This window comes from Podarcis gaigeae (genome assembly GCF_964106915.1).
Source record: "Podarcis gaigeae genome assembly, chromosome: 8".
NCBI lineage: Eukaryota > Metazoa > Chordata > Lepidosauria > Squamata > Lacertidae > Podarcis > Podarcis gaigeae.
This window is the reverse complement of record NC_139684.1, coordinates 15403713-15419707: the sequence shown is the minus strand read 5'-3', so window position 1 is coordinate 15419707 and position 15995 is coordinate 15403713. Positions and strand designations below refer to the sequence as shown.

General features: G+C 45.8%; 1 protein-coding gene across 4 annotated transcripts in view; it reads left to right on the top strand.

Moving 5' to 3' along the window:
- Window positions 1–15995, top strand: part of MTOR (mechanistic target of rapamycin kinase) — a 99879-nt gene that overhangs the window by 81739 nt on the left and 2145 nt on the right. For all 4 annotated transcript variants that reach the window (XM_083750044.1, XM_083750042.1, XM_083750043.1 and 1 more), the window contains 20 exons: window positions 405–522; window positions 711–917; window positions 1189–1289; window positions 1593–1689; window positions 1936–2034; window positions 2151–2273; window positions 5079–5261; window positions 5746–5880; window positions 6017–6191; window positions 7687–7822; window positions 7924–8071; window positions 8408–8530; window positions 9517–9599; window positions 10794–10866; window positions 11500–11574; window positions 12273–12408; window positions 12771–12836; window positions 14005–14085; window positions 14910–14990; window positions 15665–15770. In XM_083750044.1, coding sequence (XP_083606170.1) covers window positions 405–522; window positions 711–917; window positions 1189–1289; window positions 1593–1689; window positions 1936–2034; window positions 2151–2273; window positions 5079–5261; window positions 5746–5880; window positions 6017–6191; window positions 7687–7822; window positions 7924–8071; window positions 8408–8530; window positions 9517–9599; window positions 10794–10866; window positions 11500–11574; window positions 12273–12408; window positions 12771–12836; window positions 14005–14085; window positions 14910–14990; window positions 15665–15770 — 2346 coding nt within the window. The remainder of the gene's footprint in view (window positions 1–404; window positions 523–710; window positions 918–1188; window positions 1290–1592; window positions 1690–1935; window positions 2035–2150; window positions 2274–5078; window positions 5262–5745; window positions 5881–6016; window positions 6192–7686; window positions 7823–7923; window positions 8072–8407; window positions 8531–9516; window positions 9600–10793; window positions 10867–11499; window positions 11575–12272; window positions 12409–12770; window positions 12837–14004; window positions 14086–14909; window positions 14991–15664; window positions 15771–15995) is intronic.

The window sequence follows — 15995 nt, the reverse complement described above, 5'->3', positions numbered from 1 at the left end:
GAGGCTGAATGCTGGAAGATTCAGGGCAGGCAGAAGAAAGCACTTCTTCACACAGCGCATAGTTAAACTGTGGAACAATGGCTCCCACGAGCAGTGATGGCCACCAACGTGGATTCTTTAATAGAGAATTAGTGGGGTAGGAGAGATGAAAAGAATGCCAATATATTTCACATCACATCTAGCAACCCATGTGTCCCTTTGGTTTCAGGTTAGTTACTTAGTTAGTACAGGGGTTCAGTTCAGTTGGTACATGGGTAGACGGCTCTAAAAAGCCTGGGACCCAAATTGTCACAGTCCTCTAACAGCTATGGTGGCTCATTTACTAGAAGTAATGTATTTAGCGTTAACTCTGGAAGTGTATAGTTGATTCTGACCAAACCTCTCCTCTGGGCATATGCTCTCAGGTGTTTCCTGAAACTGGGTGAGTGGCAGCTGAACCTGCAAGGTATCAATGAAAGCACTATCCCCAAGGTCCTGCAGTACTACAGTGCCTCTACAGAGCATGACCGCAATTGGTACAAGGTAAGCAAAAGGTTCCCTGTCACTCAGAGTAGCAGTAGCGCTTTTGGTGGGGCCTTCTGGTGGGGCCTGTCAGTCCAGGGTACAAAACACTTAAGCACCTCTGCCCTCTGCAGCAGAGTGTTGGCTTGGGGATCAGCAGGGGCGTTGTTTATTGGCTATTCTAATGCGCTCACACCCACAACCGGCAGGCTTGGCACGCATGGGCAGTCATGAATTTTGAGGCCGTCCTCCACTACAAGCATCAGAACCAGGCCAGGGACGAGAAGAAGAAGCTTCGCCACGCCAGTGGAGCCAGTGTCACCAGTGCCAACACGGAGGGCAGCAACAGCGAGAGCGAGACAGAAAGCACCGAAAACAGCCCCGTCCCATCTCCCGTGCAGAAGAAAGTCATGGAGGTACACTCCAATTGTCTCCCCTTTGGCTCTCCAGGCCCAGTGGGCTATGTGTCCAGCTGGTTCCCCTTCCTTTCAGCCTTCCAATTGATATGCCCCAAGAGTGGGGAAGCTGTGGCACTCTAGACGTTGGCAAAACACCCGCCGGCCCAGGGTCAGGGATGGTGGGCATTGTAGCACAGCAACATCTGCGGGGATGCAGGTTCCCCATCCCTGGCTTGGCTGTCATTTGCTTTCATGCGGAGTGACCTGCAAAACGTTTGTTCCCTGGCAGGACTTGTCCAAAACACTCCTGATGTACACTGTTCCAGCAGTGCAGGGTTTCTTCCGGTCCATCTCTTTGTCACGAGGAAACAATTTACAGGATACCCTCAGGTGAGGATCCCCCCCCCCCCCCCGCCCTTGTGCAGTGGCAATGAATCAATGCTGCCCTTGTCCTGTTTATTTTGATGGGGACTCTCCACCGCCGGAGGCAGTGCACCTCTGAATTGCTAGAAAGCACAAGTGGGGAGAGAACTGCTCTTGAACTCAGGTCCTGCTTGCTGGCTTCCCATTAGGGCATCTGCTTGGGCACTGTAAGAACAGGATGCTGGACTAAGTGGGGCACTGCCCTGATCCAGCTGCAGGACTCTTCTTGCATTTTTATGAGCCTGACATGTTTTGATCTTATTTCCTTAGAGTCCTTACTCTATGGTTCGACTACGGCCACTGGCCAGAAGTCAATGAGGCATTGGTAGAAGGGGTGAAGGCCATCCAGATTGATACCTGGTTACAGGTAAGGGACTGGTTTCTTGTGAGCATCCCTTGCATTATTTAGAGCTAAGTACAACAGCGGACTCAAGAAAATAATCCATGGTCATGTCTGGATTTCCCAAGCCCCATCATTCATAAACCTGAGTTTGTTATTCTGCCATTTTTCCTTTGCTTGTCTTAGCTTTGTATGAAATAAGAGCATCTTTTGAGAAATGTCTGAGTTCATTCCCCATCCCCACCCCTTACCTCTCTTGTCCTCTAAAATTAGGTTATCCCTCAGCTCATTGCTAGAATCGACACCCCTCGTCCTTTGGTGGGCCGACTTATTTACCAGCTTCTCACAGATATTGGCAGGTACCACCCACAGGTAAGCACTCCTGCTTTCTTTTCCCACCAGCCCCGCCCCCCCCAAATAAACCTCGTTGAGGCTCCAGACTGTAAACAAACTCCGGTTTTATAAATTGCTGCTTTCTGATACTTTAGGCTTTGATCTACCCACTGACTGTCGCTTCAAAGTCAACCACAACGGCCCGTCACAATGCCGCCAACAAAATCTTGAAGAATATGTGCGAACACAGCAACACACTAGTCCAGCAGGCCATGATGGTGAGTGTTGCATGCATGCACACATTCTGCTTCTCCTTCCACCTTGTGCAACATTCCAGGTTGGGGCATTCATTTAGGTTTTTACCCCTTCTTGTCTATAACCTCAGTGGTGGGTTGTATTGTTTTAATTAATATATCCCTCTGCTTTGCAATTTGGTCGACAGAGTAACCATTATGAGCTTCACTTTGTCTTCCCCTTTGTACTCAAAAACATCCTAATTATGGTTTTGCAAGGATTGATCTGCCTGACTCTTAGGGAGTTGTGTGTGCTATTTATTTTAACACTCTTCCCTTTGTATTCTGAAACGATTCTAATTACAGTTTCGGCAAGGATTGATCCTCTTGACTCTTCTGTCTGAGAATGTGTGTGATCTTTTTCTTTAATGCTAGCATACAGAATTTTAGAGAGGGTGACTGTCAGTCAGTCAGTTTTATTGCACATAGCCAAAGGCTGCTTCAATGTACACAGAATCATTCAACAATTAAAAGAAAATATATTGGATTGATACAAAAGATTTAAAACATTTATATTATCAAAACATTACGTACTCTAAACAGAGCTATAAAAGTACCCCAATATACAAATCAAGACATTAAACAATAAAATTCATAAGCTAAAATCATCACATGGCCACTAATATATCAAAAAACAATGAAGAGAGTGATAGGGGTCTGGAACCAGTGGGCTGGTACTTCTTTATTTGCTTATAGTTGAATTTTGGGATTCGATTGCATAGGTTGTAGTGATTGCCACCAGCTTGAATGCCTTTAAAAGAGAACTAGATAAAACCACGGTGGCTGAGGCTAGTTGCTACTAGCTACAATAGCTATCTACTGTATGTTCTGCCTCTATGATCAGAGGCCATATGCCTGCAGATATCAGTTGATGGGAGACACAAGTGGGGAGAACTCTGTTGCAAGCTCCCCAAAAGGATCTGGGAAGCTACTGTGAGAACAGGATGCTATCTCTTCTGCAGCAGAAGCAGCAATCTTTAGAATGCACCAGCACCCCCTCCCTTCAATCAAGTTATTAAACAGAGATTGGATGGCCGTTTGTCAGGGATGTGATTCCTGCATTTCAGCAAAGGCGGTTTTAGAGTACCACGACTGGTGCAGTGCTGTGGAATGGAGCATTAGAGGCAGTGCGGGTGTAGAATTTAAGCGTTGCACAGGGCACCATTGAAATTTGAGAGCCTAAAGGCTGCCCCTGATTGCAGGAAGTTGAACTAGATGACCCTTGGGGCACCTTCCAGGCCTATGATTCAAAGTGGAGACTGCTCCCTCCTTCCACCCGACCCGAGCTACAACCATGCCATGTGCTTCCAGCAACAGTTGCGGAAAACCAGGCATCTTTTATTTCCTTCCGCCTCACCGTGTGTTCTTTCCCCCCCCCCTCACCCCGCATAGTAGTGAACTTGCGGAACTCGCTGCCATAAAAATGTGGCAACGGCCACCAGCTTAGATGGCTTTAAAAGGCACATTTGTGAAGGGTAAGGCAACCAGTGGCTACGGTCATGGTGGTCATGTGCTGCCTCCGGAAACAGTGGCAGTGTGCCTCTGAATTGCTGGTTCCTGGATCACAATGGCAAGAGTCCCCTGATTGGTCACTGTGGGAAATGGAGTGCTGGACTAGATGGGCTTGTGGCCTGATCCAGCTGCCAGGCTCTTTTTACATTCTTAGCCAGGCTTCCTCAACCTCGGCCCTCCAGATGTTTTGAGACTACCATTTCCATCATCCCTGACCACTGGTCCTGCTAGCTAGGGATCATGGGAGTTGTAGGCCAAAAACATCTGGAGGGTCAACAAAGGTTGAGGAAGCCTGTTTTTAGCTCTCCCACCGAAAGTCCCTGTCCTTCTCTCCCTGAACCCCACTTTCAAAGTCAAATGGTTAAAGAATACACGGAGGGGGGGGGGTGTTAAAGCTCTTGTGAGGTCACAGGTGCATGAACATCAGGGGAAGGCAGAAGGTGAGAGAGAAATGTTTCTTCATTGAATGCTGCTCTGCATTAAATAAATAGAACTGTCTACAGTGGTACCTCAGGTTACATACGCTTCAGGTTACAGACTCCGCTAACCCAGAAATAGTACCTCGGGTTAAGAACTTTGCTTCAGCATGAGAACAGAAATTGTGCTCCGGCGGCACGGCAGCAGCAGGAGGCCCTGTTAGCTAAAGTGGTCTTCAGGTTAAGAACAGTTTCAGGTTAAGAACGGACCTCCAGAACGAATTAAGCACTTAACCCGAGGTACCACTGTAATTTGGTACAGTAGGCTCATATGCTCACATGCTGATGCTGGGATTGTGCAACGTAGCACCACAGTGTTTTAAGACGCTCCTTAAGCTCCCTCTTGTGGTCAGTCAGAAGTACTATTAACCCCTGCAACAGATAATGCCTCTTGCTAGCCTTGATATTATTATTATTATTATTATTATTATTATTATTATTATTATTAATATACCTCCCTATATCTGGAGTTTTTGATATGGAACACAGAGAATTGTGTCTCTGTGTGGTATAGAGAACCTGACTTGTGTGTTTGGAAAGTTGCCTTGTGTGCAAAAGTAGGAGTCACATCAGTTGTGCCACTGGTCCTGCCCTCTGCGTTATGTAGACCCCAGGAAGCGGCTCTGAAGGGTGTGGCCCTCTGGCTAAAATAAGGTTCCCCACCCCAGGTTGTCCCAAGATAACAGGGCTGGGGAACACACACAAAGACACCCCAACCTGAAAACTGCTGCTGCCAAAGGTTCAGGTGGGCCCTTGTATAGATAGATACAAGGCAGTGATTTCCATCATGTGTTCCATTCAGGTGAGCGAAGAACTGATCCGTGTGGCCATCCTCTGGCATGAGATGTGGCACGAGGGGCTGGAGGAGGCGTCGCGTCTCTATTTTGGAGAGAGGAACGTCAAGGGGATGTTTGAAGTGCTGGAGCCCCTTCATGCCATGATGGAGCGTGGGCCTCAAACTCTTAAGGAAACTTCTTTCAACCAGGTATGAAATGAGTTGAGGACTGTCAATATCTGCTGCAATTCCAAGTCCAGGTCCACAAAGCAAGAATTGTGAGTGGTTCACATTAGGAACGTTTTAATCCTGAAATGAGCAGCCTCACTAAATAAGCACACAGGTGGCTACTCCAGGTGTTTTGGATGCTACAACTCCATCAGCCCCGACCACTGACCCTGCTGGCTGGTCCCAGCAAAACCTGCAATACACAAACAACTAATCACAAAATCTTTCAGCCTCTTTGCTTCATGGGTCTGTCTTTTGGAAGTAGCAAGTTATAAGAAGCTGGCCCCGATTGAAGATTAGGGGAAGAAAGAAAAACAAAAAACCATGTAGGTTGAGGCAGACTTGCCCACCTTTTGTGAAGGAATTTGGCACAATTGAGTACCGTGTGACAGTACAACCCCTCGGCATTCTCCGCACTAGTCAGCAACCATAGAGTGATGGGCTAATTTTTCTTCTTGTTCGGCAGGCTTACGGCAGAGATCTGATGGAGGCCCAGGAATGGTGCAGGAAATACATGAAATCAGGAAATGTGAAGGACCTCACCCAAGCCTGGGATCTCTATTATCATGTGTTCAGGCGAATCTCGAAACAGCTGCCTCAGGTAAGCTGAGAGGCACAGGGTTTTTCCCCTTGGGTGGGGGTGGGATCTACCATTGGCAACCATTCAACAGGCGCTTCAAACTGCCTGTATTAAAATGCCATACTTTTGTCTACCCGCTTCGCCTTTTTGCTGGCAGCTGACTTCCTTGGAGCTCCAGTACGTCTCACCCAAACTCCTGATGTGCCGAGATTTGGAGCTAGCGGTCCCAGGGACGTATGACCCTAACCAGCAAGTCATCCGCATCCAGTCTATTGCGCCATCGTTGCAAGTCATCACGTCCAAACAGAGGCCAAGGAAATTAACCTTAATGGGTAAGAAATTGACTTTTTTTTTCAATGGGTGAAGAAGCACACATACCTTCTTCCCAGCTTTAGTTTCAAGTCTCTCTGTCTGTTTTTCTCTCTGGTGTTCTAATGATCACTGATTTAGAGAGGGAAGGATGGGAGGGGGAATAGATGTACTGATAAACTGTACAATTCATAGGTTTGTCAGTAGCCAAAGTAGCTAAAGAAGGGATGAAGAACTTCTGGTCCTGGGACCAAATGCAGTCTTTCAACCTCTTGGGACTCTCCCCTGGTGTTCCTCACCTGCCTACTTTCCCCAAGTATTTTTGCTGACTGTAATTAATGCTGACTGGGGATGCGGGTGGTGCTGTGGGTTAAACCACAGAGCCTAGGACTTGCTGATCAGAAGGTTGGCGGTTCGAATCCCCGCGACGGGGTGAGCTTCCATTGCTCGGTCCCTGCTCTTTCCAACCTAGAAGTTCGAAAGCACGTCAAAGTGCAAGTAGATAGATATGTACCACTCTGGCAGGAAGGTAAACGGCGTTTCCATGCGCTGCTCTGGTTTGCCAGAAGCGGCTTAGTCATGCTGGCCACATGATCCGGAAGCTGTACGCCGGCTCCCTTGGCCAGTAAAGCAAGATAAGCGCTGCAACCCCAGAGTCGGTCACGACAGGACCTAATGGTCAGGGGTCCCTTTACCTTTTAATGTGCCCTTGAGCTCCAGTAATGCCTTTTGCTTGCATGGGTTGTGTGAGTTTGTGTAGAAACCAGCCTACTGTACACTGTTCAAGGTAAAAAAATGCATTCATTGCTCCACCCACTTTTGCCTCTGGCCCCTCCTACCACTGGGATATGGCCCCTCCAGAGGGTTGACCAGAAGGGGAGTGTGAGGCCTCTGTCAGTTTCCCCCCAGTATGCAGAAGTGGTTGATTCTTCGTCCCCAAAACCCTTTAAAGCTTTTCCCTCTGTTACGCTTGCTGATGTTCACGTATCCATCCAAAGTGCCCTGGTTTTTCTCTGATGTGTGGGCAACTTGTTCTTAGTCATTGTTTATTAAGTGTCTGTTCACATTTTATCATGTATATATAAAAAAAGTGCAGCTGGCTTATGAATGATAAGAGAGACAAATTGTTATGGATGCTTTAGTTGAGATTCCTGCATTGCAGGGGGTTGGACAAGATGACCCTTGGGGTTCCTTCCAGCTCTGTGATTCTTTGAGGCAAGCCTGCTAGCACTGTTTGAACTGACCAGAAGTAGCTTAACAAGAGCAGAATGATTTGAGTTTTAGTTTGATCAGAAGAATACTGAAAGAAATGGAACGGAAAGCAATGTCATGCAAGACATGGTAAAGAGAAAGAGAGCACAAAACTAACTTTATTTTATTTCATAAAATGTATATACCATTTGATTGTGGAGGGGGAGAAACCCTCAATTTGACTAGGGGGCATATTCATACCCAGCTCCCTCCAAACCTTCATCTGAGTTTACGCAACTTAAGAAACCTTCTCCTTTTCCCATACAGGTAGCAACGGGCACGAATTTGTCTTCCTTCTGAAGGGCCATGAAGATCTGCGTCAGGATGAAAGAGTGATGCAGCTTTTTGGCCTTGTGAACACTCTGCTCGCCAATGACCCAACATCCCTGCGTAAAAACCTCAGGTGTGTTGAAGGAAACCCAGTTGCTGGAATGAGTGTATTTTCAATAAAGCTGGGGCAGGCAATTTTTCAACAGTTTAATATCCTTCTCCCTCTGGTTCCAGCATCCAAAGATATGCAGTTATTCCACTTTCTACAAACTCGGGGCTTATTGGCTGGGTGCCCCACTGTGACACTCTGCACGCACTCATCCGAGACTACCGAGAAAAGAAGAAGATTCTGCTCAACATTGAACACCGCATCATGCTGAGGGTAAGGCTGTACCTGCAATAGAAGATTCTAAGTTCTTCACAGGGGGGAAGAGTTAATGTTGCCTTTGGAGCTCTTATGTAGAAAAGAACCATAGCTCAGTGGTAAAGCACATGTTTTAATCCTTGACAACCCATGTTAGGTCTATAAGAGACTTCAGACTGAAACCATGGAGAACTGCTGCCAGTCAGTGTAGACATTACAGAGCTGGATGGATCCAGTGGTCTAGCTTGGTATACAGCAGCTTCTTATGTTCCCTTCCTGTAAAAATGTATCTTCTTGTGTCTCCTTGAGAAACATGGTAGCTTTTAAATGTTGTCTTTCTCCAATTATTTTCAGATGGCTCCTGATTACGATCACCTCACTCTGATGCAGAAGGTGGAGGTGTTTGAACATGCTGTTAATAATACAGCCGGGGATGATCTCGCTAAACTTCTTTGGCTGAAGAGTCCCAGCTCAGAGGTACAACAGGCTCTGAATGCTTTCTGAAGTACTTGTAGACTTAGATAAGGCATATTTCAGTCAGTGAATGAAGAATGATAGAATACAACTGCTAGTTATCAAAGTTGCTACTTTATATTCCCTAGTGCTAGATACTGCGTGTTCTGTGGTAGGTTGGTTCAATCTCAAACCATGGTTTGGAGAATTGGAAGCAAGTCTCGGGCTCACAGACTCCGATTTTACTCCCTTTGCTTCCTGGTTTAAGCAAGCCAATGTTTACTGTGACATTTGCACTAGGTAAACTTTGGTTTGCACAACCCAGGAAATGAAGGAAGGCGGATTAGAGCACAGGAAGGGTAATGAGAGGAAGGACAAATCTGAGGCTAGTTTCCAGCCGTCTAATCTGTCCAATTGTGATAGAAAATACAAAGGCCTTAGGTTTAAAAATATGTGCCAGGCAAAATCACTTTGAGCTTGCTGCTAGCAAGAAATAAAAAGTAAAGCCTACATACGACTTGAAGAACAAAAGCTATAATCATAACAGCCACAGCTTGTGTTTCTGTGAATAGAAAAGGCTGAAAAGTGCCTGTTAACCTGACTGTGCATGAAATGTTCACAAACCTCATTGCAGGGAAGGGCCTTTTATAGATGGTTGATGGTTCCGAGAGGAAAGGATCATCACGGTGGACAATTGAGATTCATACCTGTGTGGGTTTGGAAGGCATATATGGGGCATGCAAATAGTTGTGGAAGAGAGCAGGGAAAGCTCTGACTGGATTTCACTTTAGGTTGTATCCAACTAAGTCCTACTCAGAGTAGACCCAAGTTTGTCATGTCCATTAATTTCACTGAGTCTACTCTGGGCCTAGTCCATGGATTTTAAAATATCCAGCCCAATCTCCGGTTGGCATTCCCTTGCATAAATTTGCTCTTTAATGCTGCCCCATCTCAAACCATTTCTCTGGCAAAAGGTTTCACTCACATCTATGATCCGTGTTCCTCTTTAGGTGTGGTTCGACAGAAGAACAAATTACACTCGGTCGTTAGCAGTGATGTCGATGGTTGGTTACATTTTGGGCCTTGGTGACAGGCAAGTGGAACTGAACTCTTTTTCGCTTTAAAAAAAAAAGCCATTAAAAGAATGGGGTTGTGCTAAAGAGTATATGAAAAAACATTGTTCTGGAGTTAGTATATTGGTATGTAATGAATGATGCTTTACAGGGTTAAAGAATAAGAAAAATGGTGTAAAAAAGCACAAAGATGGAAGTAATCTAATTAGACACAACAATACAGTAAGAGTAAATTTTTTGAGGTCTTAGAACAAAGGAAGGAAGTCAATTTGTGTATATGTATGTAATGATATGGTTTTGCTCTGTAGATGTGTGCTTTTTCGTTTTTGTTTAGTTTAGTTTTGTTTCCTTTGCCCTTTTTTTTTCCTTTTCTGTTTTTTTTTTTTATGTTCCGGGGATTTTTGTCTGTATAGTACTATTTTGGATTCAATGTTTGTAATTTTTGTTATGATTCTGCATTGAAAATAAAAAAATGAAAAAAAATAAAAAAATAACCATTCAATAATCAAAGCAATCATTGCACCTGGAGCAGGAGAAGCGGGCAATGAAATCTCAGGCTACTAGACATGATGACTGTGTTCTCCCTCTACTTTCAAAGGCATTATGCCTCTGAATGCCAGTTGCTGGGAACTGCAGGTGGGCAGAGTCCTGTTGTGCTCAGGCCCTGCTTGTGGGCTTCCCAGCAAAGGCGTCTGGTTGGCCACTGTGACACCAGGCTAGATGGGCCATTGGCTTGATCCAGCCAAGACTCATCTTAAGTTCGTCTCCATGCCTTTGTCTCCTGGATCAGCTGCCAGTGCGTCAACCTACTTTTCTTGGTATAAAGTATTTCTACCCTTTTGACAAAAAGTGGCTTGCAACTGTTTAAAACAGGTGACCAGACCTGCAGCCCTCCACATGTTGTTGGGCTCCCTAAATCCCATCATCTTCCTTTGCAGGCTGGAGCTGAAATCTAACAACATTGGGAGACGGGGGGGCAGAGATTATTCACCCCTGGTTTAAAACAATATCTCAAGGAATACCATGTGCTAACAAAATAAGAACTATCTAAAATCTGCCATGCAGGAGATGAAATAGTGATAAAACAGGGGAAGAACGTGCATTTACAGTGTTCTCGGGCCACAATCAAGGATCTGTTCTGACAGGACACAGAGGACCAAAGTAGTTTGTGGAGAATTGTTCACTAATTATTCATTGTTCTACTGCTTTGACAGGCATCCCTCCAACCTTATGCTCGACAGGCTGAGTGGCAAGATTCTGCACATTGACTTTGGAGACTGTTTTGAGGTAACACAATTCCATTTTCAGAAAGCGGGATGGAAGTTGGAAGTGTGAAGGCACAGCGGGTGGGAAGGAAGGAAGCTGAGAAATGTACATCCCTCCAGATGCTGCTGGACTACAGCTCCCATCAGCCCTGACCACCAGGCATGCTGGCTGTTTGGGCTGCTGGAAGTTGGAGTCTAACAACCTCTGTGTTCCCAGTTCCTGAAGAAAGCCTTCCATAATGCACTGGGAGCCAAAACTGAAACAATATGGGTGTTTTAATTTGCCCTTGAAAGCAGAGATCTGTGTGTGTTTTGCAGCAGGGCTAATAGCAGCTGCTGCAGGAACATCATAAAGATCTATGAAATGGCATGAGGAAAAGGATTGGACTTCTCTCTCCCACTCTCTCCTCTTTTCCTGGCATCGCTGCCCTGATCCTACTCAGGTGGGATGGAGGAAGCCCAGTTAATTTAAGTTAAAATTAAATTGTCAGTGAATTAAGTTGCTGCTGCCCCCTGCACTAATTTCTTTTGGCCTTAAGAATCCTGCCCCATCAGTGTAATAATAATAGTAATTTTATTATTTATACCCCACCTACTCTGGGCAGCTTACAACATATGTCTTAATTTAATTGCCTTTCTTCCATCCTGGTTCTAGGTGGCGATGACCAGGGAAAAGTTCCCTGAGAAGATTCCTTTCAGGCTGACAAGGATGCTGACAAACGCCATGGAGGTAAGCAGGAAGAGAAATGCCTCTTAACTGTGGAGCTACAATATGGGAAACATAAGGATGCCATCAAAAGGCGATAGACCTTTCCCCTTCTTCTTCAACAGACAATTAATTCATTCGTTTGCTTTCATTTGGAGCCAGGATGGGGAGCCTGTGACTCTCATCCTGGACTACAATTCCCATCATCCCTCACCACTGGCCATGCTGACTGAGGCTGGTGGGAGTTCAGGGGTTCTAACATGGAGAGCCACAGGTTCCCCATCCTTGGTTTGGAGGCTTATCAGGGGCTCTTAACAAGAAGGGTCAGTCTGGTGCCAAGCTTTCCTGTTACTTACCTGCTATAGATTTTCCCTGTAATGTAAGGCTGCAGCAGAGTATTGTGTATGTTTTTGGAAGCAAAATATAAATACCGTATTTTTCGCTCTGTAAGACGCACCAGACCGTAAGACGCACCTAGTTTTTGGAGCAGGAAAACAAGAAAAAAAATATTCTGAATCTCAGAAGCCAGAACAAGAAGAGGGATCGCTGTGCAGCGAAAGCGGTGATCCCTCTTGCTATTCTGGCTTCTGGGATAGCTGTGCAGCCTGCATTCGCTCCATAAGATGCGCACACATTTCCCCTTACTTTTTAGGAGGGAAAAAGTGAGTCTTATAGAGCAAAAAATACGGTAAATGTTTCCTCTCTTCTCTCTCTCCCTGCAGGTGACTGGCTTAGATGGAAACTACAGAATCACTTGCCATACTGTCATGGAAGTCTTGCGAGAACACAAAGACAGCGTCATGGCTGTGCTGGAAGCCTTTGTCTATGACCCCTTGCTGAACTGGAGGCTGATGGATAGTAAGTTTGCCTGGAGAATAAGAGAGAAGTGAGGCAGAAGATGACCAATTTAGGCATCCAGTTGCCCTGGCCAACTTGTCTGATGAGCAGTGTGGTTTGCTGCTGACTGCCCATGGTTGTGGAGCTACTGTGGAGGGAGAGTGGTGGCCTTCATGCCCTGGGATAAATAGTGGCAACTGGCTAGCTGCTATAAGAAGCAGAATGTTGAACTAGACAAACTTACTGGTCTGATCCACCGAGGTTGGTCTTATGGAGGAAGTCTGTCCCCAGACTTAGTTGTCTGGAACAGCAGCTGAAAAAATTAAGGCCCATAAGGAAAACCTGCAATGCATTGAACCTTTCTTTTTCTGTCTCTCTTGCAGCAAACACAAAAGGCAACAAGCGATCACGGACACGGACGGACTCCTACTCTGCTGGCCAGTCAGTAGGTGAGTATTGGCCCAAACAGTGCTTTTTGTTGTTGTCCTTTTGTGCGGGATATCTTTCATTTAGGTTGAGCCAGAATAATTTCCCCTTCCCTAATTAGACTGCAACAAGAAGGGAGCTTGGTGGGCCCAGAATTCCATGGCCGAAGCCCTTCTGGTTTCTGAAATGGGGCATTGAACAGTTTTCTCTTTCCCCCTTCCTCATGGGAAATATGTTCATATTCAGGCAGGGGTGGGGAGATGAGAGCACCAGGCAGGTGCTAAAACAGAGGCTGCTTTGTTGCACCTAAGTGTGCAGCAGTGAAGCAGCTTTTCAGCTAAGGCTGATGCAATTCCCACAATCCAAACTAGTTAGCCCCTATAAAACAGCTGTGTGGCAGAGGTGACGAACCTTTTTTAACCTGAAGGCAGCGTTTCCTTGGGGGGGAAACCTTCCAGGGGCCACTTTTTGGTAGTGGGTGGGGCAACAAGTCAGTGACTCTTTTAACTTTTGTACCAGCAGGGATAGTGAGGGATGGAGAAGCTTGGGAGGGGCTGCATTTGGCCCCCGGGTCAGAGACTTCCCTGTCTTTCTCTATGGGAACACAGTGGCCAGTAACCAAAGCCCAGCTCTTACCAACAGCCTATTGTTAAAACCTAATTGGTGTTTCGCAACTTTCTGACTAGTTGCAGGACCTTAGCCAGACCTAGCAGAGTACACGCAGAATCCACGGAAGCAATTGGCGACTTGGCTGCAGACAGGATAGACGAAGCAGGAACCAGGAACTTGTAGTTAGGTGTTTATTATATACAATGGACTATTTACAGGAACAGAACATGGATCTTTTGCTAGCTCTCTCTGACACAACTCTCAACTCCCACACTGAACTACTGAACTTCTGAACTCACGAACTAACACATTCCAGTTAGTAGGCCATTATCACTCCCTTGAGAGAGCTTGACCAATCAGGAAGCTGTCTCCATGCCTCTGTTATCACCAGGCAGACTTACTCCTTCAGATTGCCTTCTGGCTGTCTGCCAAACCTTAATTGACTCTGTGTGAGTAGCTGCACGTACACAGTTTCCCAACACATCCAGCATCCTAAAGTGAGGCAGCTCCAAGCAGCAGAGTAATGGAACTAATTGCATATTTGTCTTTTGGTCTGATCATCTCTCCCTCCTTCCCTCTTAGAAATGCTGGACAGTGTGGAGCTGGGTGAAACAGCCCACAAGAAAGCTGGGACCACGGTGCCTGAATCCATCCATTCCTTCAGTAAGTTTGGACCCCTTGAGGGAGCACTTGGGTCTTCTGTTCCACTGCTATTGGTGTTAAGGGCCCGAAATGTAGAATCCAAACTGCCTCTGATGGGGTAGAGTGGGCATATAAAGAGCCCTGCGGAATCAAGACCTAAAGGTCCATCTAGTCCAGCTTCCCATCTCCCAACTAGATGCCTTCCAAGGAGCCTGTAAGCAAGGCATGAAGGCTGCAGCTCTCCCCCACTGGATATTCACAGCACCAAGTTTGTTCAGAGCTAACTTGCCTCTGAAACTTTATTTCCATTTTTTTTAAAAATTTAAAGCAATGTCTTATCTAATAACAGTTGCATAGGCCTGTCCTCTGAATTTGTCCACACTTCTTTTTTCAGATCCATCTAAGCTAGTGGTCATCTCAACACCTTGGGGCAGCCAGTTCCTAATTCCATGTTGTGTGAAAAACATCCTGTGTCTGCCACTCATTGGTTTTCATTGTGTGGCCCAAAGCCCCAGTATCAGGAGAGAGGCCAAATATTCCTGTCACTCATAATACTATAGATCCCTGTCATATTCTCCTTTCAGTCATATTTCCCAACCCCATTAAACTGAGAAGCCCCAAGTGCTATAACTTTTTTATTACAGGGCAGGTTCACCAACCTCTGATCAGTTTAGTTCTCTGAAGAAGGGGGTGGCCAAAACTGTACAAAAAAATACCTGTAACTGACTTGATTTCTCCCTTCCAACCAGTGTCAGGGGCCGAGGGTTTTATGCCACCGCTACCCATTTATTTTAGGTTTCAGGTCTTAAGGTTATCTCTTTCTCTTTTGTCTTTTTGCCTTCTAGTAGGGGACGGTCTTGTGAAACCAGAGGCTTTAAATAAAAAGGCTATACAGATTATCAACAGGGTCCGTGATAAACTCACTGGTAAGTAATGCCATATTCTGCAAAACACAAAAGATGAACATAAACCTTTATATTATATTTGAATCCAGGTGCTTTGTTGGTACAGGTGCTTTGTTGGTTCAGTGCAACTGTGTAGGGGAGAGGAGGGAAGTGGGGGGCAAGATGCTGAATCATGGGTTGGAGGAGGGCCACTAAACTGAAGCAGAGTCCCTTTCCTCTCGGAAGAAAAAGGAAAGCCACTTCTTGGGAGGAGGAAAAAGTTGTAGAGAATCCACTGTAGATGCTTATATACTTTATTTGGGCTGTCACCAAGGTTAGTCCTACTCAGAGTAGACCCTTGAAACTAATGGATCTAAATTAGTCATGAGCATTAATTTCAGTGGGTTTGCTGTGAGGAGGACTTAGTTGGATATGACCCTTCATCTTTATCGAGTATGGGGAACCTTTGCCCCTCCTAATTTCCCTGAACTGCAACCCATCAGCCGCAGGAAGAAAGGCCACAGGGGTGCCGGGAATTGTAGTTTAGTGACATGAGGAGGGCCGAAGGTTTCCCCTCACCTGGTCCTAACTTATACACCATTCCACCTGTTTCTTTTGTATTTGGTTTTCTTCCAGAGCAACAGAAATGTGAAGGTGAGCTTCCGAGTCTCCTAATTATTCTCTCTCTCCCTCTCCCTCTCTTTCTCTCTGCAAAGGACGGGACTTCTCTCACGACGAAACACTGGATGTGCCCACACAAGTAGAACTTCTAATTAAGCAGGCTACCTCCCACGAGAACCTTTGTCAGTGCTACATTGGATGGTAAGTTTTGTATCTTCACAAACGGCCTACTGTTCAGGCTTGTCTTACGAGATGCCCTAAGTGGGAAGCAAACAGAATGATTGGTTTGTTCACCTTACTAGCCAAGGAGGCCCAAGGAGGAGTGCTGGGAAGGAGAGGCAATTTCCATTCAATAGCAACAGAAGCAATCAGCAAAAGAACAATCAGGCGCTCCTTTCAAGCCCTTATCTGTTCCATACCTGATAT